This window comes from Babylonia areolata, chromosome 7, assembly GCF_041734735.1.
Source record: "Babylonia areolata isolate BAREFJ2019XMU chromosome 7, ASM4173473v1, whole genome shotgun sequence".
Lineage (NCBI taxonomy): Eukaryota > Metazoa > Mollusca > Gastropoda > Neogastropoda > Buccinidae > Babylonia > Babylonia areolata.
This window is the reverse complement of record NC_134882.1, coordinates 15,816,415-15,840,781: the sequence shown is the minus strand read 5'-3', so window position 1 is coordinate 15,840,781 and position 24,367 is coordinate 15,816,415. Positions and strand designations below refer to the sequence as shown.

The window sequence follows — 24,367 nt, the reverse complement described above, 5'->3', positions numbered from 1 at the left end:
GTAGGTCAGAATGTAGGTGAAGTGAAGACCCACACTTCTCCTCCAGCTACCTTGAGAACCTCAAGCTTCTGAGTGGGAACATGAATGGCTGCTGATGCCTGTCGGCTTGTGGTCTCCATGTTGGTGCTATTGGAAACAAAGAGACATTATTGCTGTTGTGCCTTTCACTCAGAATGAGAATATCGTATTGCTGCTGCAGCTTATTTTCTGACTTCCATTTTTTGTCATTTTCTTCCTCATTCTGTTGCCATGGAAATGAGAGTGGATAGATAGTCATCTGACTGGAAGACATGAAGTGCAGTGTGCGTTGTACAGAGAGCATATCGATGTTGCATTGTGAAGATAAGAAACCGAAGAAGATCAAGTTCACAAGATTTGTGACATTGAAAATTGACAACGAAGCTATATTTTGCAGTTGGATGAAGAATATCACATGAATGTTGCAGTATTATTGACACTGTGCTCATGTAAAACAGCAATTATTTCTGAACCATAACTGTTAAGTATACGTGGTGAAATTATAAATGGTACTGGGGTGGGCCATTTGTACAAGAAGTATGTGTGTCATGCCTTATTTGGTGACCAGTCCTGGTCAGTGGTGTGTGCATATTCCTTGTACACTCCTATTTCGTTTCGAAGGATGGTTTAGAATAAGGCAGGTTAACTGCTTGGGGAAGCATAGACACTTTTTGTTGACCTGGACATTACAATTCAAAATCCTGACTGTAATTTGGACCACACTGGCAATTGTCAGACAATTGCTCTGGAGTAAGGTGAGCCATACGTCTGTGCAGGAAGACTAGCTGATATTGATTGTATACCAAGACCTGTTCACATCAACAAAAAGCAGTTACTTAAAGCACTATTACAGTAGAACCTTTGCTTAACTACCTTGGTTACTTTGGTGGCTTTAAAGGGTAAACTTATGAAATCAGTGCTCAATGCAGTTGGACCTGTTGTTAAACTATGTAAACAAGTATTGAGAGTGAGCACCATCAGTACTGCTGATTTTTTTCCTTTCAAATTTCATATAATAGTCATGCAAGACAGTCCATTTTAGCATGTGCAGCAAAAAGTAATGGCACAGCATTAAGAGCAGTAACAGTTCAGTGAACCTTGCCTCTTGTCTTGACTCCTTGTGGATCATGGAGCTGCTGTTGTCTTTTTCTCTGATGAAAGGGTGTTGGTGGTGGTGATCCATAAGAGATCAGCTGTCTGTCATCCACTGGGCTTCTCCTCCACCTTTTCTTTCGGAGGACCAGAAGATTCCACAGTGTCTGGCCTCTAAGTGTATGCTTTGTGTGATCTGCCACAAGCTGTACTCTCCTGGGGGCAGTGATGAACACTGAGCACCCAGTGACTGCCACTGGGCAGTGCCTAGTACAGAAGTTGTCAGTTGATGTAGTACTCTGGCACTGTCAGTGGGAATTTGTGAGAGGAGAAAGTTGTAAAGGGTGCGACAGCAGGACAGGCAAGAGTTACAATGTTGGATCTGTGAATGCTCCATGTTCTTGGATGTTTCCACTTTCCTTTGTCATATGCTGACCATATATGTATACCCATGTCTGCAAAGATTAGGTAGGTAATGCTCACTTTCATTGATGACAGGCCATTGTAGAAAATACATGAAGGATTTGTAGCCCATGTGGTAGTACCAACTGAAAACTGTGATCCAAGCATTAATTATTGTGAAAGGTATATCAGTCATCAAAGATTTTAGGATAGATGGATTGTACCAGTGGGTATAAGAGAGGTTCTATGGTAATCTATACATACAGACTGAAAATCCACTGTGAACCTGTTCAGTCTGGTTGTATGAAAGTGCAGTGGGTTGGTTTTTATACAGCTCACTTCCCTTCGATCACTGTGTAAATAGCTTGAAGTGCCTTACCTTGCTACCTGTACATAACTTCTTTCCACTTCGTGGGTGCATTGAGGGCATGCTGCCTTCATCAAATTGCCACCATTACTGACTGCAGTAGATGCAACCTTATGATGTTGGTTTAATTGTATTCATGTTTTCTTTGTCTCATTCTGGGGAACTTGTAATTAAGAGAATGTTAATGGGAAACATTTGTGTGCATGATAGACGACAGTGGTAGTCTACATGCTTTAATTTTACTTTTCAGTTAGATTGAAGGCATTCCAAATTGCTTACCTCACAAACTTTCACAAAACAATCAGTTCATTTTAAATAGCTTTTGGAAATCGTATTGAACAAAGTCCATTTCTGGTGCAACTTTTCCCCCCCTCAGTCTCTTGATTAACATAAATAGTAGCAATTTGTCTGCATACACTTCAGTCCAGTGGGGTTCTCCTTAAGTTTTCATCATGTGCGGTAATATACTGGACATGTACCAATATATTTGGACCATTCATTAGTCTTGTAATTTAACCCACTGAAGTAACATCTGGGCACTTCATTTTCCTATGGGGAATTGCTGGTTCAGTGGTCTCCTTTTTTTTTTTTTTTTTTTTTGCAAGAAGAGGCATTGTTGTGGGTATAGGTTGTTAACCTATGAAACCTTTTCTTTTTCCTAAATCACAATTTTTGTTGGTGAAAATGACAGGGCCATGTTGATCATGTGTGTGCGTGTCTGGTTAATAAGAATCATATTTTTGGGCAGTGTGTAGTCTTGTATATATCCATTGATGTCATTAGCACTTTTGCATGTTTTCACAAATAAAGTTGCCATGGCACTTGCTGTGTTGTGCATGTGTGAATGCTGATGATGACAAATGTCCCACATGGTGGTGAACTTTGCTGATAATGTATTCCCCGCTTCTGTTTCCATTGTGTCAATCACCGAGATTTCTGACACGTACAAGATGATGTAGGGAACAATTTTTTTGTGAACACCAATCATTTTAAAAATATTTGTATCTATCTCCCCCATCCCCACCCCCCAAAAAAATGTCAGATTGGGCAGCAAATCCTTGAGAAAAAAAAAAAAAAATCAGTACTTTACTGCGAATCTTCAGTATAACGGAACATTTACCCTTCAATTTGTCTTGCCAAGTAGACAGTTACATGTTCTACATATTGTACAGGCTTGTACAGAAACGGAAAAATCCTCATGCTCTTAACTACAAGTACACTTAATTTCTACAACTTTTTGTTTCACAATACTTGAGCACTGTGTGCCAGTCTTTCAGATGAATGAACGAGAAAAATAGCACACCCAGAGGGGTTGAAGCCCAACAAACAATATGACAGTATTTTCAACTATCGATCACATCTAACAATGTGCAAACTTTAACACAGCATGTCCATTAGCCCTACAAACAATATGACAATATTTTCAACTATCGATCACATCTAACAATGACAATATTTTCAACTATCGATCACATCTAACAATGTACAAACTTAACAGAGCATGTCCATTCCCTTCCTCCTCCCACCCACACACCAAACTTGTATTTCTCTCTTCTTTTTTTTTCTTTTTTTTGGTCACAACTGATTTCTTTGTGTGAAATTCAGGCTGCTCTCCCCAGGGAGAGCACGTCACATTTTTTTTTTCTGCCTGCAGTTAGTTTGTTTTTTCTATTAAAGTGGATTTTTCTACAGAATTTTGAGAGGGACAACTCTTTTGTTGCTGTGGGTTCTTTTGCATGCACTAAATGCATACTGCACATGGGACCTCAGTTTATCATCTCATCCGAATGACTAGCATCTAGACCACCACTCAAGGTTTAGAGGAGGGGGAGAAAATACTGGTGACTGCCGGTGTGATTCAAACCCGTGTGCTCAGATTCTCTCACTTCCTAGGTGGACGTGTTACCTCTAGGCCAACACTCCACTTAACATGGACGTTAAACACAAACATATCTGCACATAATATCCAACTGAAAATTCACTTTTAAGGCCTTGTGTGCATGCATATTTCTATATTTGTGTATCTCTCAGAGTGGATTTCTTTCTCTGTAGAACTTTGCCAGAGGACAACCCTTAGTTGCAATGGGTTCTTTTTGCGTGCCAAATGCATGTTGCACACAGGACCTTGGTTTATCATCTCACCCGAATGACAAGGCACTCTTGATTTTCTCATCAAATCTGGGAGAAAGAGTGAGACCGGGAATCAAACCTGACCTTCACAGACACTGTATTGGCAGAGGAGCATCTTTACCATTCTGCCACCTTCCTCACCTTCCAGTAGCAACAAAACGACAACAGGGAAATTCAGAAAACATGAAAACTCACTGTCTGCACAGAAAGGACTTCGCACTGAACTTGGCCACACCTTGTCATTAAAGGCAATTCTCTGTCACGCTTGCATAGACTGAAAATTAAAAAAAAAACTTTTAAAAAATGCAGCTGCAAAAAACCCCCGTGACGTGCTGTAGCAACAGTTGCCAGCTCATTCTGCCATGAATGCAATACCACACAATATAAGGAAAGAAAAGGAAACCAAATATCCATCAAATCATGTTACTTGTATCCACAGCCCAGCTAACGACATGGACATTAAATTAAGGGCTGAAATCTTGTCAGATCTTAAAACCAGAGAGAAGTCAAACCAAGATCACTTGTTAATGGTTAATATCAATTTGTTAGAAAAACTAATGACATGCCATCTTAAAAAAAAAATCAGTTTTGTAGAAGTTTATAACTTTGACTCTGCGGAGGAGGTGGTGGGAGGAAATACACATGTACAGATGTATGATGCAATAGTTTGAAGTTTATATCCTTTGGAATTATAACAGTTTTTAAATAGTTTATCTTCATTCTGTAATTAAATACTTGTATAAACCGTGATTTTATTTTGTGGTAAACATTTCACAAACATGCCAAACATACAATGACAACTTGACAAATAATTGTACTTTTTACATCAATCAGTCATGAATAAAAACAAAAGTCACAGTGTATCACAGCAAGAGTTCAAACATTTAGAGAAAAAATGTGCAAAGTTCTATATGGTTTGCAGGAAAAAAATAAACTCACTTGAATTTTTGGAAACTGAATATCAAAATATTACTACTCTACAAATTTTATTTGGTAAAACAAATACTACTAGAAAAAGCTATACTTGAAGTGGTTATTTGTGAGGCAAAATCAATGGAAAAAAAAAAGCCCCAACAAATCTTTAAAGCAAACCAATCCATTTTATCACAGTTATGCAGTCCATACTTAAAATCAACAGTTTCAGCAGCATATATAAAAGCTGGAAATTATATACATGACACCCAAATGACAAGATCACTCCACAAAAAATATCTTCTGAAGCCATTAGCACAAGTGTCCTCAGACCAATACAGAACAACCTTTGTTCATGCAGCAATTTGTTTTGACATCAACAGTGCTTCAATGAAATGAGTGAGTTTGAAAACACTTGGTTCCAGCCATGTGTGGACAGGTATGTGCTGGTAGGAGCATGTTTCTGAAGCATAATATTGGATGTACACAGAACCCACTGTTTACTTTTCATGGATCCAGGAAACTGGCTTTTCCATCTGACAAACGAGAAGAAAGAAACTGTCTTGTCATGCCCGGTGTCATGTAGGTGTCCAGTGTAAGGATTTCCAGTTTCACTCAGCAGCATTAATTCCAGGTTCATGTTCTAGTCTATACGTCACCACAGTTCATAACGCTTTGAAATGCAGTTGTACAGATAATGCACAGAGAATCCTTTTAGCAACGCCAAATCTCAAAATTCTCCATTCCCTTCCACCCACAACCATCATTATAAACTACTGTATCAGATTTAATACTGCATGAAGAAATTAATTTCAAACCCCTTCCTCCCTTTCCAAACCACCTGTCTCCCTCTTCTTTTCTCTCTTCTTGTGCTTCCTTTGGTGGTCTTGCTTATGTTTCCACAAAACACCAAGACTGCGTTACATGAGCAATCTCAGCAGCACTACACTACGTTTGCTTCATGTTATAGAGATGCCCAAAGTCTACAGAATTAACGTAGACCAGGGAAAAAAATTTTTCATCACAAAGTAAACTTAGCGCAGCTAAGATCACATGGGCAACCAAGTCCGGGTTTGATTCAACACACGGTAAAACCTCCGCCACTGTTGTCTATTCCACCACCGTCTGCAGTTTAGGTGGCTGTGGCTGTGCTGGTGGGTGTGGTTGTGGTGGAGGGTGGTCTGGGGGGTGGGGCTGCACAACCTGGTTGGGGCGTGTCTGGATGTCGATGGCCCGTCTGTAGTCCTCGATCGCCTCCTCCTGACGGCCCAGCTTGCCGCGCACGTCTGCCCGACGCTTCAGGGTCAAGGGGTCGTCCGGTTGTAAGGTCAAGGCTGAAGTGGGTAGAAAATCAGGGGAGCTTAGTAATCCATCTTATCACATGAAGATAATGAATTTGTGTATAGGGAACCTGTTTGGTTTTCCACAGGCGTTTTAGCACAAAGCTGCAAATTTTGGCCAACAGAGCATCACAAATTTTGGCCAATAGAGCATAAAAGTATATGACACCAAATGCACGTTTTTAAGGAATTTAATTAACAAACTTTTGTGACTGTACAAGTAGCTGCAAACACTCACAACATCAAGGAAGGAAATGGCTGATAATGTTTGTAGTGTAGAATTTATTTTGGTTTTGATGAAATAGCTGATTTCAATACACTTTTCAATGAGTGCTGAGAAAAGTGACTTTCATTGTTCACAAAACTAACTCAGGAAATCGTCAACAATATGACAGAATGAATAAAATGGATATTATTCACACCATAAACTTGCAAGAAAAGAAGAAATGGCTGACAATTCTTTACAGCACAGAATGTTCTAAGATGCTGTTCCTTTGGGTCATATCAAAGTGTTAGCAAGTTTTCTTTTCAGCTTTGGTTCATAAGAATTTTTGTTTGCATTTTGATGTTGGTGCTGTTGTTGTCCAATGATCTAGTATTCACGCAGAAAAATAACTCTAAATCCGCTTATCCAAACGGACCACAAGAACTATCAACTTGAATGACCACAAATTTCTTAACCACTCAAAGTCCATTGCCTTCAGTCTGGATTATTACAGGATATGAGATCACTGAAAATGAAGAAAGAAGAAAAAAAAACCCAGAAAAAAACACATTTTCGTACCATGCCAATCATGTCTGAAAAGGGAACAAAATAGGAAAGAGACATAAACTGCAAGTGAGAGGCATGTATGCGTATCGCTTTGTACATAATGTTCTTCCATTCAACAAAACACATATTTCTGATCAAAACATGTTTAGAATAAAAATCTAGCAGTGAGGTGACAGAGAAAAGACCATCCCCCCCCAAAAGGGAGAATGAAGTCAGATGATGCTGCAGCCAGCTGACCACAAAGGGCCATTCCAGGACTGAACAACTGTCAGAGATCTAAAACGTTTAGAAAGCAGTCCAACTCTGCTGAAACTTCAGTTAAAATATCAGTTAAATTTTTTTTTTTTTAACAAAAAAAATTTCAAAATCAGATCTCTTTCTTTCAGTCTGTGTGAAAACAAATCAAGTTAACCCTTTCGCTGCCAGGAAAATAAAATTTAAGAGAAATCTATTTGCCAGGGTTTAAAAAAAAAAAAAAAAAACGGGTATAAATTTTCCAAAAATTCTGTGCTCTTTGTTATTGGAGAAAGACCCATAACAGTATATATTTTCTGAAAGGTAAATGAATAAAGAATACAAAACACATGCTGTTTTCCCATTTTATATATTTTTAGTGACATGCTGTTTTGAAATCAGTGTTTTGTTTTTTGTCACATTTTCAACTTGTTCATTACAAACATTAGTCAGGTAATTTACACAAAAACATCATATTTTCTGGACAAATGGATATCTGCAAACACAAAATCATACTAGAACAACCACAATATATATTTTTTTTTAAGAGATAGATACACAATACATTGTGACTTCTCCAAGTGATAAGATGGATGTGAGGCCACGCCCCCTCAGTCTCCACCCCCCTCCTCCTCACCCCTCTCACACGGTCACTTGATTCAGTTCCCATCAGACCGCGTTGGCCGAGTGCCAAGAATATCTCTCTGCTACTAATTCGGTCATGTTCTGTCGTCTGCTAACATCCGTACAGCTGGCATCACTCACTGACAGTCGCATCTTGGCCGCTCTCTTGATTGCTCCCTTTACTTTCTATCAGCTTGTCCTATAAATGTTCATCACTATCTTCTCCTTCGAATTTACGCTTCAATTCTTTCTGAGCATCAGCTAAAGATAGAAATCTTGGTTGATTTACTTCGTCACGATCGCATGTCTTGAGCACAGCGTCAGTCTGACATTTTGTTGAGCGAGTGAGGAGAGAAGTCAGGCAAACACTTGGACAATGACCCAACCAAAACGTTCAAATAAAGGACGGCTTCAAGACGCAGATGGGGTTTCTAGCTATGAATAGAATCTAGAGAGATTCCCCAGGCTAAAGATACCACTATTTTTGTCAACGAAGTGAATGCAAACCAGGGAAAAGTCAGAATATTTCATTGACAAGTTATCTCGTCATTGTGGCAGCGAAGCATACATGCTTGCCATGACGAGTTATCTCGTCATATAGGCAGCCTAGGGGTTAAAAACATTCATTCCCTTCAGAAACTAAAAAACTCATGTAAACTCGCCAGAAATGTTTGCATGAAGAAGATGTTTAGTCAAGAGGGGAGATTACAGTAGTCAAGAGAGTAGATTACAGTAGTCAAGAGAGTAATACATTTTTTTCTAAACTCTCTCAAAACACAATTTCAAAAAAATAAACAAAATCATTTGCAATTCAGAGCAAAAGAGACTTTGATAAGAAATACTACAGAAGATGAAAAGAACTGCAGGGCTGGGAAGGTGACAGACAGACAGAAGACAGAAGGGCAGGTGGTGTACCTTTGGTGTAGTCCTTTTCAGCCCTGTCATCCTGGCCCATGGCAGCGTACAGGTTGGCCCGGTTGAAGTAGATGTGAGCCGAGTGGGGACTCAACTTGATGGCCTGTCGGAAGTCCTCCAGGGCTGACCTGCTGTCTCTCAGCAGCACCTGCACCAGGTGAAGTCATTCACATCACGTCAACTTTAGATGTCAGTCACGTCAAGTCAACTTTAGATGTCAGTCACGTCAAGACACCTTCATTATCTCCAAAGAGCCACCCCCTGAAAACTGAGTATGGCTGCCTCCATGGCTGGGTAAAAAAGGTCATACACATAAAAGACCACTCGTGTACAAACGAATGAAAGTGGGATTTGCAGCCCACGAATGAAGAAGAAAAAGAATCTCCAAAGATAAATTCACACATGGTAGTAGTGTTGCTTAAACTCATAATACCAACATCATCCACATCACTTAAAAACAATCTGGTCAACTGTAGGGGTTGGGTGGTGGGTGTGTGCATGTGCAGGGTTAGAAATTCCTGGATGATTTCTAAGTTGCCATGGAGACAAGCAGATTTTTTTTTTTTTTTAAATCTGTTTGTCCTCTCAATTTCCTCTTGCCTATTTTTCTACTCAATAAAAAAAAAACCCGGCTAGTTAAGCTACCAGTAGTGCGATGACAAGATAGCAGACAATTCTTTATCAAAGTAGCTGTATTACAGGAAAATAAAAACTGGGGAAGGGTGAATGTCAGTGTTCCAGCGACGGGTGCAACAGCCGAATGGTTAAAGCGCTGGACTTTCAATCTGAGGGTCCTGGGTTCGAATCTCGGTGCACCTGGTGGGTAAAGGGTTATGATTTTTCCGATCTCCCAGGTCAACATATGTGCAGACCTGCTAGTGCCTGAACCCCCTTCGTGTGTATGCGCACGCAGAAGATCAAATACGCACGTTAAAGATCCTGTAATCCATGTCAACGTTCGGTGGGTTATGGAAACAAAAACATACCCAGCATGCACACCCCTGAAAATGGAGTATAGCTGCCTACATGGCGGGGTAAATAAATAAAAAACAAACGGTCATACACGTAAAATGTTACATGTCTGTCTGAGTGTGTATGTGTGTGCGTCTGAAATCTGATTGAATGACACAGGAAACGAATAATGAGCGCCCAGTGGCAGCCGTCAGTCGGCTCTACCCAGGTAGGCAGCCTGTGGTGCAAATGTCCCCGTGTATGTAAAGCGCTTAGAGCTTGGTCTCTGACCGAGGATAGGCGCTATAGAAGTATCCACATCAATCAATCAAAAAAGGCAATGAAATGCTGTAATCAATGTGCACCAAAGCTGACTACTCAGCCCCCTATAACTCGACGGCTGGGTATTTCCTGCCCTTGTGTGTGCATGGTAGCTTACACTATTTTAGTCATGCTAAAATAAAACAATTTTATAAAATCAAAAGATTTCTCTTTCTGTGAAAATGAAAGAAAAAAGCTTTTTCATTTTTCAAAGAAGACCAAAAGTTAGATATATCATGGATAAGTACACCAGGAAACCATTCATTTAACAGTGGGAAAACAGTTGTGAAGGTAGTAACTGTCAGAGAACATTGAATCAAAACACACATAAATGAATTCATATGTATGTGCTATTTGTCACCAGTTTTCTGGAGCTGGCCGACTTTCTTGTGAACTTTGTACAGAACAAAACACACACACACACACACACATACACACACACACACACACACACTCACCTTGGTGATGGCTCTGTTAAGCAGCGCTGACTCATCCTTGGGGTTGTGTTCAATGGCTTTGTTGTAGTAGGTCAGAGCCTGCACAACAAAATCACAATTCTTTATAGATTTCGTTTTATACAATAAAAAACAATTATGATAAAAATAACAGCCAAAACATCAGAATGACAGTCCTTTCAAAATCACATTGATTTTTTATTGTTGCTTATCCCTGATTTCTAAATATGTTTCATGAGACACAAGCTTGGACAAAGCTCAGCAGACTGACACTCACTGAGGATCTGCCCCAACTTCTAACACACGAAAATACATGTCACTATCAGATTACCACACGGTGTCCAGCATGAATTAAAATAACAGCAGCGTGCATTTGTACATTGACATCAAACTGATTTCATCCCAACAACTTCAAAATAAAGATCAACAATCATGCACCCACATCATCAATTCATTCCACACAATCATGAAAAGCAGGCAGACCAAAACGAAGCGGCTCAGAACTTCAACAACAGACTTCCCCCCATTCCCAGAGATGCCAACCCCTGTCAAGTGTCTGCAGGAACAATCAGGAAATTTGGAAGGTACTTTTTGAATCTGGTAGGAATACTCAGACTCCGAGCCACATCAGCAAATGTACCATTTATCTACAAGGCATATCAACATCTTTGGTCCACTCAATGCTGTTTCAATGTAAACACACACGCGATTAGCTGAGCATCATCACGTGAGACCAAGGCTAGTAGTGACAGCCCTGGCATCATGATCGGTAAGTCTAGAGCTTCTAGGTGATGTTATGGCAGGAAAGCATGTGATCATGCTATGCAGTCAAAAACGAACTCATCAAAACAATTTTGGCATTGGCGTAATGTTCGAACAAACTGCAATCGAGTGAAACAAAGTAACGGTGAAATTGTAACAGTTGGACGGGTGCAATAGCCAAATGTCTAAAGCGTTGGACTTTCAATCTGAGGGTCCCAGGTTCGAATCTCGGTAAGGGCACCTGGTGGGTAAAGGGTGGAGATTTTTCCAATCTCCCAGGTCAACATATGTGTAGACCTGCTAGTGCCTGAACCCCCTTGGTGTGTATACGCAAGCAGAAGATCAGATACGCACACATTAAAGATCCTGTAATCCATATCAGCATTCGGCGGGTTATGGAAACAAGAACATACCCAGTATGCACACTCCCGAAAACGGAGTATGACTGCCTACATGGCGGGGTAAATACAGTCATACACATAAAAGCCCACTCATGTACATATGAGTGAATATGGGAGTTGTAGCCCACCAACACAGAAAAAGTAGTAGTAGTAACAGTTGGCATCTCTGCATTCCAAACCACCCACCTGCTTGAAGTGGCGTGTGTGGAAGTAGACGTTGGCAGCATTGAAGTAGGCCAGAGCGTACTTGGGGTCCATATCAATGGCCCTCTGGTAATCACGCATGGCGTTGACGCGGTCGTTCATGAACTGGTTGATGACGCCCCTGTTGGTGAGCAGTTCAGCGGTGGGGGCGATGTGGATGGAGGTGCTGATATCCTGGAAGGCCGCAAAGGTGTTGGACATCTGAAGGTTCACGATGGCACGTCCCTCCAGGGCCGGCTTGTACGCTGTCACACACAGGAGGAAAGTGGCAGAATGGTTCAGATGCTCAGCTACCAATACAAAAAGTCCATGCGGGTGCGGGTTCGAATCCCACTCTCGCCCTTTCTCCCAAGTTTCACTGGAAAATCAAACTGAGCGTCTAGTCTTTCAGATGAGACAATAAACCAAGGCCCCATGTGTAGCACGCACTTGGCACACTGAAAAAGAACCCATGACAACTGAGCGTTGTCCTCTGGTCACATTATGTAAAAAGAAATCTACTCTGATATGTATACAAATGTGTAAGCATGCACTCAAGGTCTGACAAGTGCATTGGGTTGTGCTGCTGTCAAGCATCTGCATAGCAGATGTGGTGTAGCGTACATGGATTTGTCTGAATGCAGTGACGCTTCCTTGAGAAACTAAAAATTGTCACACACGCACACATGCACACACGCACACACACACACCATCCTCCACACCATGAATCTTTTTTCTTTTCCCTAGTTTCCTTCATTGTCAACACATTTCTGTGTGAAATTTGGGCTGCTCTCTTTGGGGAGAGCTTGTCACCTCTTTTTCATGTGTGCAAGTTTTGCTAAGGGATGACTCTTGTTGCCGTGTTAACACTTCTGAATCCGTTTAGCACTGCATCACCTGGTCTCTCTTCATCCTTCTTTTTGAGGAGCAGTGGTCTAGTGGTAATGTGCTTGACAAGAAAGCGAGCGTGCACAAGTTTGTCCTACTTACAAGCCAATTCACTCCACAGACACCCAACCCCACTACCATACAAGCCCACCCACCCACAACCTTTCCCCAACACACACACACACACACACAACTCCACATCACTCCCCCCATCCACACACACACATACAACACCCACACCCCTCCTATACACCACCACAGTGACAGTCTTATACTGACTGCTCTTCACAGTGACAGTGATGGATAAGTTCATACAGGCCTGCATCAGTTTGCCACCTCCCTCCCACACACACACACACACACACATTCACACCCCACAGTGTCACTCAAAGGCCTTCATTCACACCACACATACACACTCACACCCACACTCAATATGCACACCACACAGCACCCCAACTCACAAACACACCACACAACACACACACTCCAGCAAATTCACACTCCCCGTTAAACACACCCCACAACATACACAACAGTACATACTCACCACACCATACCACACCACACAAACAAGCCCCCCCCCCCCACCTTAAAAAAATCAACATCCCCACACATTCCCCACACACACACACTTGGCAGTACATCCATCCCTCTGTCCAGTTCAGTCAGGAACCTCGGTGTTGTCCTTGACAACACACTGTCCATGCAAAAATTTATCAATCAGACATGTCAATCCTGCTACTGTCAACTGCGGCGCATCAGTTCCATCCGGAAATATCTGTCCATTAACGCAACATCTAGACTTGTCGTTTCTCTCATTCTCTCTCGCCTTGACTACTGTAACTCTCTATTGTCTGGTTTGCTTGCTTCATCCATTCAGTCCCTTCAGCGCATACAAAATTCTGCTGCCCATCTCGTCCTCAGAAAGAAAAGATCTGAGCACATCACTCCTCTTTTGCAATATCTCCACTGGCTCCCTGTCTCACACCGAATAAAGTACAAGATCAGCACTCTATATTACAAATGTATTCACAAATCAGCCCCTTCCTATCTCTGTGGCTGCCTTCACCTCTACACTCCATCTCGCTCACTACGATCAGCTTCGGATCCACTCCACTTAAGCATACCCAGATTCAAACTCTCGACTGTTGGCCGCCGTTCTTTCTCTGTCTCTGGACCTTGCAATTGGAATGAACTTCCTCTTTTGCTTCGTCAAGTCTCCACACTCAGCTCTTTCAAGTCTGGCCTTAAAACCCACCTCTTCCCAAAATAGCCTCCCTTCCCTGCCTCTTCCTTGTCTTTAGTTTCTCCAGTTTTAGAGTTATGCGTGCGTGAGAATGACTGGTGCGAAAGCGCTTAGATTTGTCTCTGCACAAGATTCCGTGCTATATAAGTACCATTATTATTATTATTACATTCCCCCACCCAGCCTCCCCCCTCACCCAACACACACACACACCACGGCTCTACTCACTTCCCCTCATGTTGACAGCGACGGTGAGGTTCCTCCAGGCCTGCATCAGCTTGCCACCCCCTCCACCACCACCCCCACAAACACCCTCCCCCCCAGCCCCCCCACACAGTACTACTTACTTCCCCTCATGGTGACAGCGATGGTGAGTTCCTCAGCTTCAGCTTGCCACCCCCCCTCCCTCGCCCCCCACAACCCCTCACCCCTCCTCGCCCACCCCCCACATTTCTACTCACTTCCCTTCATGGTGACGGCGATGGTGAAGTTCCTCCAGGCCTGCATCAGCTTGCCGCACACCTGGAGGGTGTAGGCCAGGTTGACCCTGGCAGCCAGACAGGTGGGGTCCAGCCTCAGGGCACGCTGGAAGTCACGCCGTGCCTGCACGATGCCCGCCTCGTGCCCGTAGTCCATGAACACGTTGCCACGGGCGATGAGCCCATCCAGGAAGAAGGGCTTGATATTCAGGCACTGAGTGAAGGTGGTCACCGCCTCCTGGAGTCGCCCCAGCCTGGACATCCACAGGGCAACGTGCTTCATCAACCTCCAGGTTTACCAGGGAGTTAATGGTTAATGGTTGAAGCTCCCACAGCCTTTTAACGGCCAACAGGGCAGTGAATTTATATCTACTATGTCTAAGGCTCGGCATATAAAGGCATGGCCCAATCCTCTCCTTCCACCGTTTTCATCTTCTCCAGCCAAGTCAGCAAGCCATTCACACCAAGGTGGGGTGCAGAAAATCAAAGCAAAGTGTCCAAAGGACACAACACTTGGCCAACACCGAGCCTCAAACCCTGATCGCTGGTGACCACTGGGTCAGAAGTCCAACACCTAACCAATTCTGACATGGCGTCCCTACATGGACTGCCAGAACAGAATCAGTCAGGCAACCGGCTTCTGATCCAGGGTTCCAGGCCCTGTTTCGGCATGGTGTTGTGTCCTTGGGAAAGGCACTCACTTCTGATTTTCTATTTTCCTCACCCCATGCTGTACTTACTGACTGTCCTCACTCCATGCTGTACTTACTTCTGACTGTCCTCACTCCATGCTGTACTTACTTCTGACTGTCCTCACTCCATGCTGTACTTACTTCTGACTGTCCTCACTCCATGCTGTACTGACTGACTGTCCTCACTCCATGCTGTACTGACTGTCCTCACTCCATGCTGTACTGACTGACTGTCCTCACCCCATGCTGTACTTACTGACTGTCCTCACTCCATGCTGTACTGACTGACTGTCCTCACTCCATGCTGTACTGACTGACTGTCCTCACCCCATGCTGTACTTACTGACTGTCCTCACTCCATGCTGTACTGACTGACTGTCCTCACTCCATGCTGTACTGACTGTCCTCACCCCATGCTGTACTCACTGTCCTCACTCCATGCTGTACTGACTGACTGTCCTCACCCCATGCTGTACTGACTGTCCTCACTCCATGCTGTACTCACTGTCCTCACCCCATGCTGTACTCACTGTCCTCACCCCATGCTGTACTTACTGACTGTCCTCACTCCATACTGTACTGACTGACTGTCCTCACTCCATGCTGTACTTACTTCTGAGTGTCCTCACTCCATGCTGTACTGACTGTCCTCACTCCATGCTGTACTTACTTCTGACTGTCCTCACTCCATGCTGTACTGACTGTCCTCACTCCATGCTGTACTGACTGACTGTCCTCACTCCATGCTGTACTGACTGACTGTCCTCACCCCATGCTGTACTCACTGTCCTCACCCCATGCTGTACTGACTGTCCTCACTCCATGCTGTACTGACTGACTGTCCTCACCCCATGCTGTACTGACTGTCCTCACTCCATGCTGTACTGACTGACTGTCCTCACTCCATGCTGTACTCACTGTCCTCACCCCATGCTGTACTGACTGTCCTCACTCCATGCTGTACTGACTGACTGTCCTCACTCCATGCTGTACTTACTGACTGTCCTCACTCCATGCTGTACTTACTACTGACTGTCCTCACTCCATGATGTACTGACTGTTCTCACTCCATGCTGTACTGACTGACTGTCCTCACTCCATGCTGTACTTACTACTGTCTGTCCTCACTCCATGCTGTACTCACTGACTGTCCTCACTCCATGCTGTACTTACTGACTGTCCTCACTCCATGCTGTACTGACTGACTGTCCTCACTCCATGCTGTACTTACTACTGACTGTCCTCACTCGATGCTGTACTTACTACTGACAGTCCTCACCCCATGCTGTACTGACTGACTGTCCTCACTCCATGCTGTACTTACTACTGACTGTCCTCACTCCATGCTGTACTTACTACTGACTGTCCTCACTCCATGCTGTACTTACTACTGACTGTCCTCACTCCATGCTGTACTGACTGTCCTCACTCCATGCTGTACTGACTGTCCTCACTCCATGCTGTATTGACTGACTGTCCTCACTCCATGCTGTACTGACTGTCCTCACTCCATGCTGTACTGACTGTCCTCACTCCATGCTGTATTGACTGACTGTCCTCACTCCATGCTGTACTCACTGACTGTCCTCACCCCATGCTGTACTGACTGTCCTCACTCCATGCTGTACTGACTGACTGTCCTCACTCCATGCTGTACTTACTGACTGTCCTCACTCCATGCTGTACTGACTGACTGTCCTCACTCCATGCTGTACTTACTTCTGACTGTCCTCACTCCATGCTGTACTTACTTCTGACTGTCCTCACTCCATGCTGTACTTACTGACTGTCCTCAGTCCATGCTGTACTGACTGACTGTCCTCACTCCATGCTGTACTTACTGACTGTCCTCACTCCATGCTGTACTTACTTCTGACTGTCCTCACTCCATGCTGTACTGACTGACTGTCCTCACTCCATGCTGTACTTACTTCTGACTGTCCTCACTCCATGCTGTACTTACTTCTGACTGTCCTCACTCCATGCTGTACTTACTTCTGACTGTCCTCACTCCATGCTGTACTTACTTCTGACTGTCCTCACTCCATGCTGTACTGACTGACTGTCCTCACTCCATGCTGTACTTACTGACTGTCCTCACTCCATGCTGTACTGACCTCACTCCATGCTGTACTGACTTCTGACTGTCCTCACTCCATGCCCCTATGACTGTAAAAGGCTATGGTACCTTTAACCTTTTCTTTTACCCTATGTTCCACAGACATCAAAGCCACAATCAGCAAAAGCTAATGAAGCTTTCACAATGCTGAAGCCCATTCAGAGATCAGCCAGCCTCAACATGCACATAAAAACCTTCAAGAACAATGTCCTGCACATAAAAAAAACTCCAAGAACAATTACCTGCAAATTATACCCTTCAAGAACAATGTCCTGCACATCAAAGCCTTCAAGAACAACATCCCAAGCACACTTTTTCAAGGATCAGATTGCTGGAAAAACAAAAATATCAAGCAAAAGCTTGAGGTGTTCCAGACAAAACTCCTACGAATGATTTTAACGATCTTCTGGCCCAACACAAGCTCCAACGGGGACCCAGGGCATAGAACAGGAGTGAGAACCATCTGATGCCTCTGAAGATGGCCTGGCCATGTCTTCAGAACACCCCTCACCTCGCTGCCCTATACCCAGGTGGATACCACCAGGGAAAATAAACTGTGGCAGATCCAAGGAAACCTGACGTAGGGCAGTGGAGAGAGAGACAGAGAGAGAGAGCAGTGGAGAGAGAGAGAACAGTGGAGAGAGAGAGAGACCTGGCGTAGGGCAGGGGAGAGAGAGACAGAGAGAGCAGTGGAGAGAGAGACCTGGCGTAGGGCAGTGGAGAGAGAGAGAGAGAGAGAGCAGTGGAGAGAGAGAGACCTGGCGTAGGGCAGGGGAGAGAGAGAGACAGAGAGAGCAGTGGAGAGAGAGACCTGGCATAGGGCAGTGGAGAGAGAGAGAGAGAGAGAGAGAGAGAGACCTGGCATAGGGCAGTGGACAGAGAGACACAGAGAGAGAGACGGAGAGAGACCTGGCGTAGGGCAGTGGAGAGAGAGAGACAGAGAGAGAGAGCAGTGGAGAGAGAGAGAGAGAGAGACCTGGCGTAGGGCAGTGGAGAGAGAGACAGAGAAAGAGAGCAGTGGAGAGAGAGAGAGCAGTGGAGAGAGGGGGAGAGAGAGAGAGAGCAAGAGAGAGTGACTGAGAGAGAGAGAGAGAGAGAGAGAGAGAGAGCAGGGGAGAGAGAGAGGGAGAGGGACAGAATGTTTCAGAGAATGAGACAGCGAATCTCTCTTCATAACAGGCTATAGGCCAGTGTCCATGTCAGACCCAGGCCAGCCACTGACTTGTGGAAGCAGAGCCCCAGGGTGTGGTGGATGCGGTGGTCATTGGCTGACAGCTTGGAGGCATTCTGGAAGTCGTACAGAGCGTTGATGTAGTCCTGCTGCTCAAAGTACAGCAGCCCGCGGTTGATGAGCACCTTGAGGCTCAGCTGCTCCCCCAGCAGCAGCACAATGCCGTAGTCTGTCAGCGCCTGCACACACAGCAAGCCATCGCTGTACACATGTTCTTCAGTGCTCACAGAGATGCCAACCCCTGTCAAGTGTTTTGTAGGAACAGTCAAGAAATTTGGTAGGAACATTTTGAATTTGGTAGGAACACTCACACTCCCAGTCACATCAGCAAACACACATTATCCACTTGGGCCTACCTGAAACACAGTGTAACTGCTACGATTAAGCTGATTGGTCTATTCAATGCTGTTTCAACGTAAACATGTACCGGTATGTGGTTAGCTGAGAATCATCATGTGAAACCAAGATTAGTAGTGACTGCCCTCGCTTCATGATTGATAAGTCTGAACAATTTTGACATTGGCATAACATCAAAACAAACTGCAATTGAGCAGAACAAAAATACAGTGAAATCGTAACAGCTGGCATCTCTGTGCTTGATAATAATAATAACAATCCAATCTAAATAGTGCCTTTCCATGTAGAACATGCTCAACTGCTCTGTAGAGCATAAAACCAAGTGAATAAAACATACACTTAGATATAAAATGAAAAACTACCATCCATAAACCTACACAGACATCCTGTCAAACACTAGAGTATGTTCTGACACACACAAATTTTCATACAAAACATCAGTCTCGATCATACATCACAATACCCAAAATAATGCAAATTTCATTTATCACAATGGATATACTAACAGTAATACCACAATGCTTCAAACAATAACATAATTACCCAAAAATAATAAAATCATATTTATATAGCGCTGAATCTTGTGCAGAGATAAACCAAAGCACTTAAACACCAGTCATTCACATGCATGCACTGCTGTAATTTAGCAACACAACACAACACAAAACAAGGTAAAACAAGACAAGGCAAGGCAAGACAACAGCACAGCACAGCACAGCACAACACAAGACAGGACAAGGCAACAAAACACAGCACAGCACAAGACAAGACAAGGCAAGGCAAGACAACAAAGCACGGCACAGCACAGCACAGCACAAGACAAGACAAGACAAGGCAATGCAAGACAAGACAACAAAACACAACACAACACAGCACAAGACAAGACAAAGCAAGGCAAGACAACAAAACACAGCACAGCACAGCACAGCACAGCACAAGACAAGACAAGGCAATGCAAGAGAAGACAAGACAAGACAAAGACAACAAAGCATAGCAAAGCACAGCACAGCACAGCACAAACTCCATCAGCGTACCTTGGTGTACTGCTTGTTCTCCTGGTAGCAGACAGCACGGTTGAAGTAGGGGAGGGGACAGGTGTTGTCGATGGAGGACGCCTTGGTCAGGTCACGGATGGCCAGGTCAAAGGCCTTGATGTGGTACTTCAGGGACCCCCTGCAGTCAGTACCCACACACTGCTGTTCAGCCATCAACATCACATCAGGGTACTTCACCCCCTGCAGTCAGCACCCCCCCCCCCTACCCCCCCTCCCCCCCCCACACACACACATTGCTGTTCAACCATCAACATCACATCAGGGTACTTCACCCCCTGCAGTCAGCACACACACACACACACACACACACATACACACACAGCACACACACACACAAACACACACACCCACACCCACACACCCACACACACATTGCTGTTCAGCCGTCAACATCACATCAGGGTACTTCACCCCCTGCAGTCAGCACACACACACACACACACACACACACACACACACACACACACACACACACAAACACACACACACACACACACACACCCACACTGCTGTTCAGCCATCAACATCACATCAGGGTACTTCACCCCCTGCAGTCAGCACACACACACACACACACACACACACACACACACACACACATTGCTGTTCAGCCATCAACATCACATCAGGGTACTGAACTTCACCACCTGCAGTCAGCACACACACACACACACACACACACACACACACACACACACACCGCTGTCAGCTATCAACATCAAGTCATAGTGCTTACAGCCCAGCCATCCACAAAGGGACATCATTTATTCATTTATAGTCTGAAAACAGAATAAAAAGACCAATCCACCCACTCCTGTTTCAGTTTCATGTGAAGTCTTGAATTCAGTTCAAAACACTGATTTTCCTTCAGGTTTTTTTTTCATATATCAATGTTGAAATAAAAAATTAATACGATGGGATGCTGACAGTGCAATACTTATTTTTTTCTTTAACCCCTTGACTGCTGCTAATGAGAATGATCATCAGTGAAGGGCTGTCACCTCACTGAGATAAGACAGAGCTTACAGGTCAGGATGTCAGTGAAGGGCTGTCACCTCACTGAGATAAGACAGAGCTTATAGGTCAGGATGTCAGTGAAGGGCTGTCACCTCACTGAGATCAGACACAGCTTACAGGTCAGGATATCAGTGAAGGGCCGTCACCTCACTGAGATCAGACAGAGCTTACAGGTCAGGATGTCAGTGAAGGGCTGTCACCTCACTGAGATAAAACTCAACCTACAGGTCAGAATGTCAGTCACCACTGCATCTTAATGTCGTCGTCTTGGGATCACATTAATCTTGTTCAGCACAATCAGTTACACTGTTGATGAAAACATGCACACAAAAAGTAGTAAGTGTCCTTCAGACTCAAACCACACTGAAAAGCATTAATTAACAAATAAGAAATGCTAACTGCGTCATGATGACTGGAATAGTGAAGACACAAGAATACTTCATCATCTCTAAAAGAGAAATTGTTGACAGGTTTGCTGATAAAAGGCAACATAAAAAAGGCAATTCATAAACAGTAGAACTCAAAGTTTACTGTCTACCCCCTACAATGAAGAGGGCAGGCATTGAAGTGGGGTGGTCAGGTAGTCAGCCTCCTAAGTTTTATCATGGATACAAACACACCGTTTTGCAATGCATTCTAAACTCATTCACATTCAAGTCAATCTCTGGCAAACAAAAACCATTGTAAAAAGACACACAAGGCAGATGCAAAGAGACTTTTATTCGTTTGACTAAAAAAACCAAAAAAAAACCCCACAGACTTTTATGTGGACCAACACACACACAAACACACTCATATTTTCACACACACACACACATACTCCACCACTCACACACACACATACACACTGAATTATACACACACACACACACACTCCAATACACACACACACACACACACACTCCAATACACACATACACACTCCAACACACACATACACACACACACTACTCCACCACACAGACAAACATGCACACTCCAACACACACATACTACTCCACCACACACACAAACATGCACACTCCAACACACACATACTACTCCACCACACACACAAACATGCACACTCCACCACACACATACTACTCCACCACACACACAAACATGCACACTCCAACACACACATACTACTCCACCACACACACAAACATGCACACTCCAACACACACACACACACACACACACTAACACACACACATATGCATTTCTCCTGTCCCACCTGTAGAGGTAGGCACGCAGACTGTTGGGCTGCAGTTTGATGGCCTCGTTACAGTTCAGAATGGCTTTGGTGTACACTCCCTTCAGACCGTAGTAACACGCACGGCTCAGGTAGGCCTGGGGGACAATCATTGTAGAGTGGTTATACCATCTTAGTTATATATACCCATGCAAATGTGTGTGTGTGTGTGTGTATGTGTGTGTGTGTGTGAGTGAGTGTATGTGTGTGTGTGTGTGTGTGTGTGTGTGTGTGTGTGTGCTTGTGTTTCAGAGAGAGTGACAGTGAGTGAAGTGTGTGTGTGTGTGTGTGTGCAAGAGTGTGTGTACTGTGTTGTGTTGTGTTGTGTTGCGTTGGCCATTGATTTAACATCTATTCAAGTGTGTGTGTGTGTGTGTGTGTGTGTGTGTGTGTGTGTGTGTGTGTGTGTGCTTCTGTTTCAGAGAGAGTGACAGTGAATGAAGCGTGTGTGTGTGTGTGTATGTGCAAGAGTGTGTGTACTGTGTTGTGTTATGTTGTGTTGTGTTGTGTTGTATTGTGTTGGCCATTGATTTAACATCTATTCAAGTGTGTGTGTGTGTGTGTGTGTGTGTGTGTGTGTGTGAGTGAGTGACAATGTGTGTGTGTATCTATGTGAGCGTGTGCCAGTGTGTGCATGCTTGTGTATGCCTGTCACCTCTCAGAGAGAGAGAGACAGAGAGCAAGGTAGGTATGTTCACCTGGAAGATGTTGGGGTTGATGGCCAGAGCCCTGTTGAAGTCCTGGATTCCTTTGGACTGCTTCAGCTTCATCCGTGCCAGTCCCCGCTGGTAATACGCCTGTCACACCCATCACACACACACTTTTGGTCAGTCATGCAGTACAATGCAACACAGTACAATACAATGCAATACAATACAATATCACTTTGTTAATCCCTCACAGGAGAAATTTTAGTTTCTGCTCAGACACACATCTGTTATCAATAATCACATCAAAGCAATGATGAGAACATACAGGCATAAACACAAACATTAAAAAAAGAAGAAGATATAAACAGCATAAAAATTCAGCTCTATCTTTCACAACATTTACAAATGTACGCACAATGAAAACAAAGAACCTTTCAATAACTCATCAACCACAAACCAAAGGGAAATAATCTTGGGGGTCCCAAAAAATCATGCAGATGATCTCCACTTAGACCTGAACTGGCAGTAAAATTAAAAAGTGAAAAAATATCAACGTGACAACTGTTATCAGGTGTACACATGAAGCATAACTCTGAACAAAACCTTGAGTTCTGTCTGACTGAAAACAGTGTGCAAGGCAGCAAACAATGTACGCATCATGGATGAACCTGATGAGGAAATATCTGTGGTGGAGTTCAATACGGCAACTGAACACACACCCACACCCACGTGTGCTCAAACACACACACACAAAAACGCACACACACACACATACACTTGTGCAAAAATGTCCACATATTTAAGACATGCAAAACTCACACACCTTAATCTTACTCCTCTTTTGCAACATCTCCACTGGCTCCCTGTCTCACACAGAATAAAGTACAAGATCAGCACTCTATGTTATAAATGTATTCACAAATCAGCCCCTTCCTATCTCTGTGGCTGCCTTCACCTCTACACTCCATCTCGCTCACTACGATCAGCTTCGGATCCACTCTGTTTACACATACCCAGATTCAAGCTCTCGACTGTTGGCCGCCGTTCTTTCTCTGTCTCTGGACCTTGCGACTGGAATGAACTTCCTCTTTCGCTTCGTCAAGTCTCCACACTCAGCTCTTTCAAGTCTGGCCTTAAAACCCACCTCTTCCCAAAATAGCCTCCCTTCCCTGCCTCTTCCTTGTTTTCAGTTTCTCCAGTTTTAGAGTTATGCATGCGTGTGAATGACTGGTGCGAAAGCGCTTTGATTTGTCTCTGCACAAGATTCAGCGCTATATAAATACCATTATTATTATCATTATTATTATTATTATAATCTCTCATATAATTCATACTTTAACTCACTCGGGACGACAAGTTTTCTCCCTTGTTTTTCCCCACAGACGGCCCATTTGTAAGGGTTTGGAAAAAAATTACAAAAAATACAAAATACTGTGTAAAAAAATGAAACTTTCAGAACTGGTTTATTACGTGTTGAACTATTACATATAAAAAAAATCATATTTCTCATCTTA

General features: G+C 43.8%; 1 protein-coding gene across 3 annotated transcripts in view; it reads right to left on the bottom strand.

Moving 5' to 3' along the window:
- Window positions 1-1,155: 1,155 nt before the first annotated feature.
- Window positions 1,156-24,367, bottom strand: part of LOC143283739 (uncharacterized) — an 89,968-nt gene continuing 66,756 nt past the window's right edge. For all 3 annotated transcript variants that reach the window (XM_076590036.1, XM_076590037.1, XM_076590038.1), the window contains 9 exons: window positions 22,902-23,000; window positions 22,186-22,301; window positions 19,929-20,067; window positions 18,529-18,716; window positions 14,478-14,749; window positions 11,883-12,145; window positions 10,537-10,614; window positions 8,807-8,954; window positions 1,156-6,255 (listed from right to left, as the gene is read on the bottom strand). In XM_076590036.1, the coding sequence (XP_076446151.1) occupies window positions 6,032-6,255; window positions 8,807-8,954; window positions 10,537-10,614; window positions 11,883-12,145; window positions 14,478-14,749; window positions 18,529-18,716; window positions 19,929-20,067; window positions 22,186-22,301; window positions 22,902-23,000 (1,527 nt within the window). In that variant the 3' untranslated portion in view covers window positions 1,156-6,031. The remainder of the gene's footprint in view (window positions 6,256-8,806; window positions 8,955-10,536; window positions 10,615-11,882; window positions 12,146-14,477; window positions 14,750-18,528; window positions 18,717-19,928; window positions 20,068-22,185; window positions 22,302-22,901; window positions 23,001-24,367) is intronic.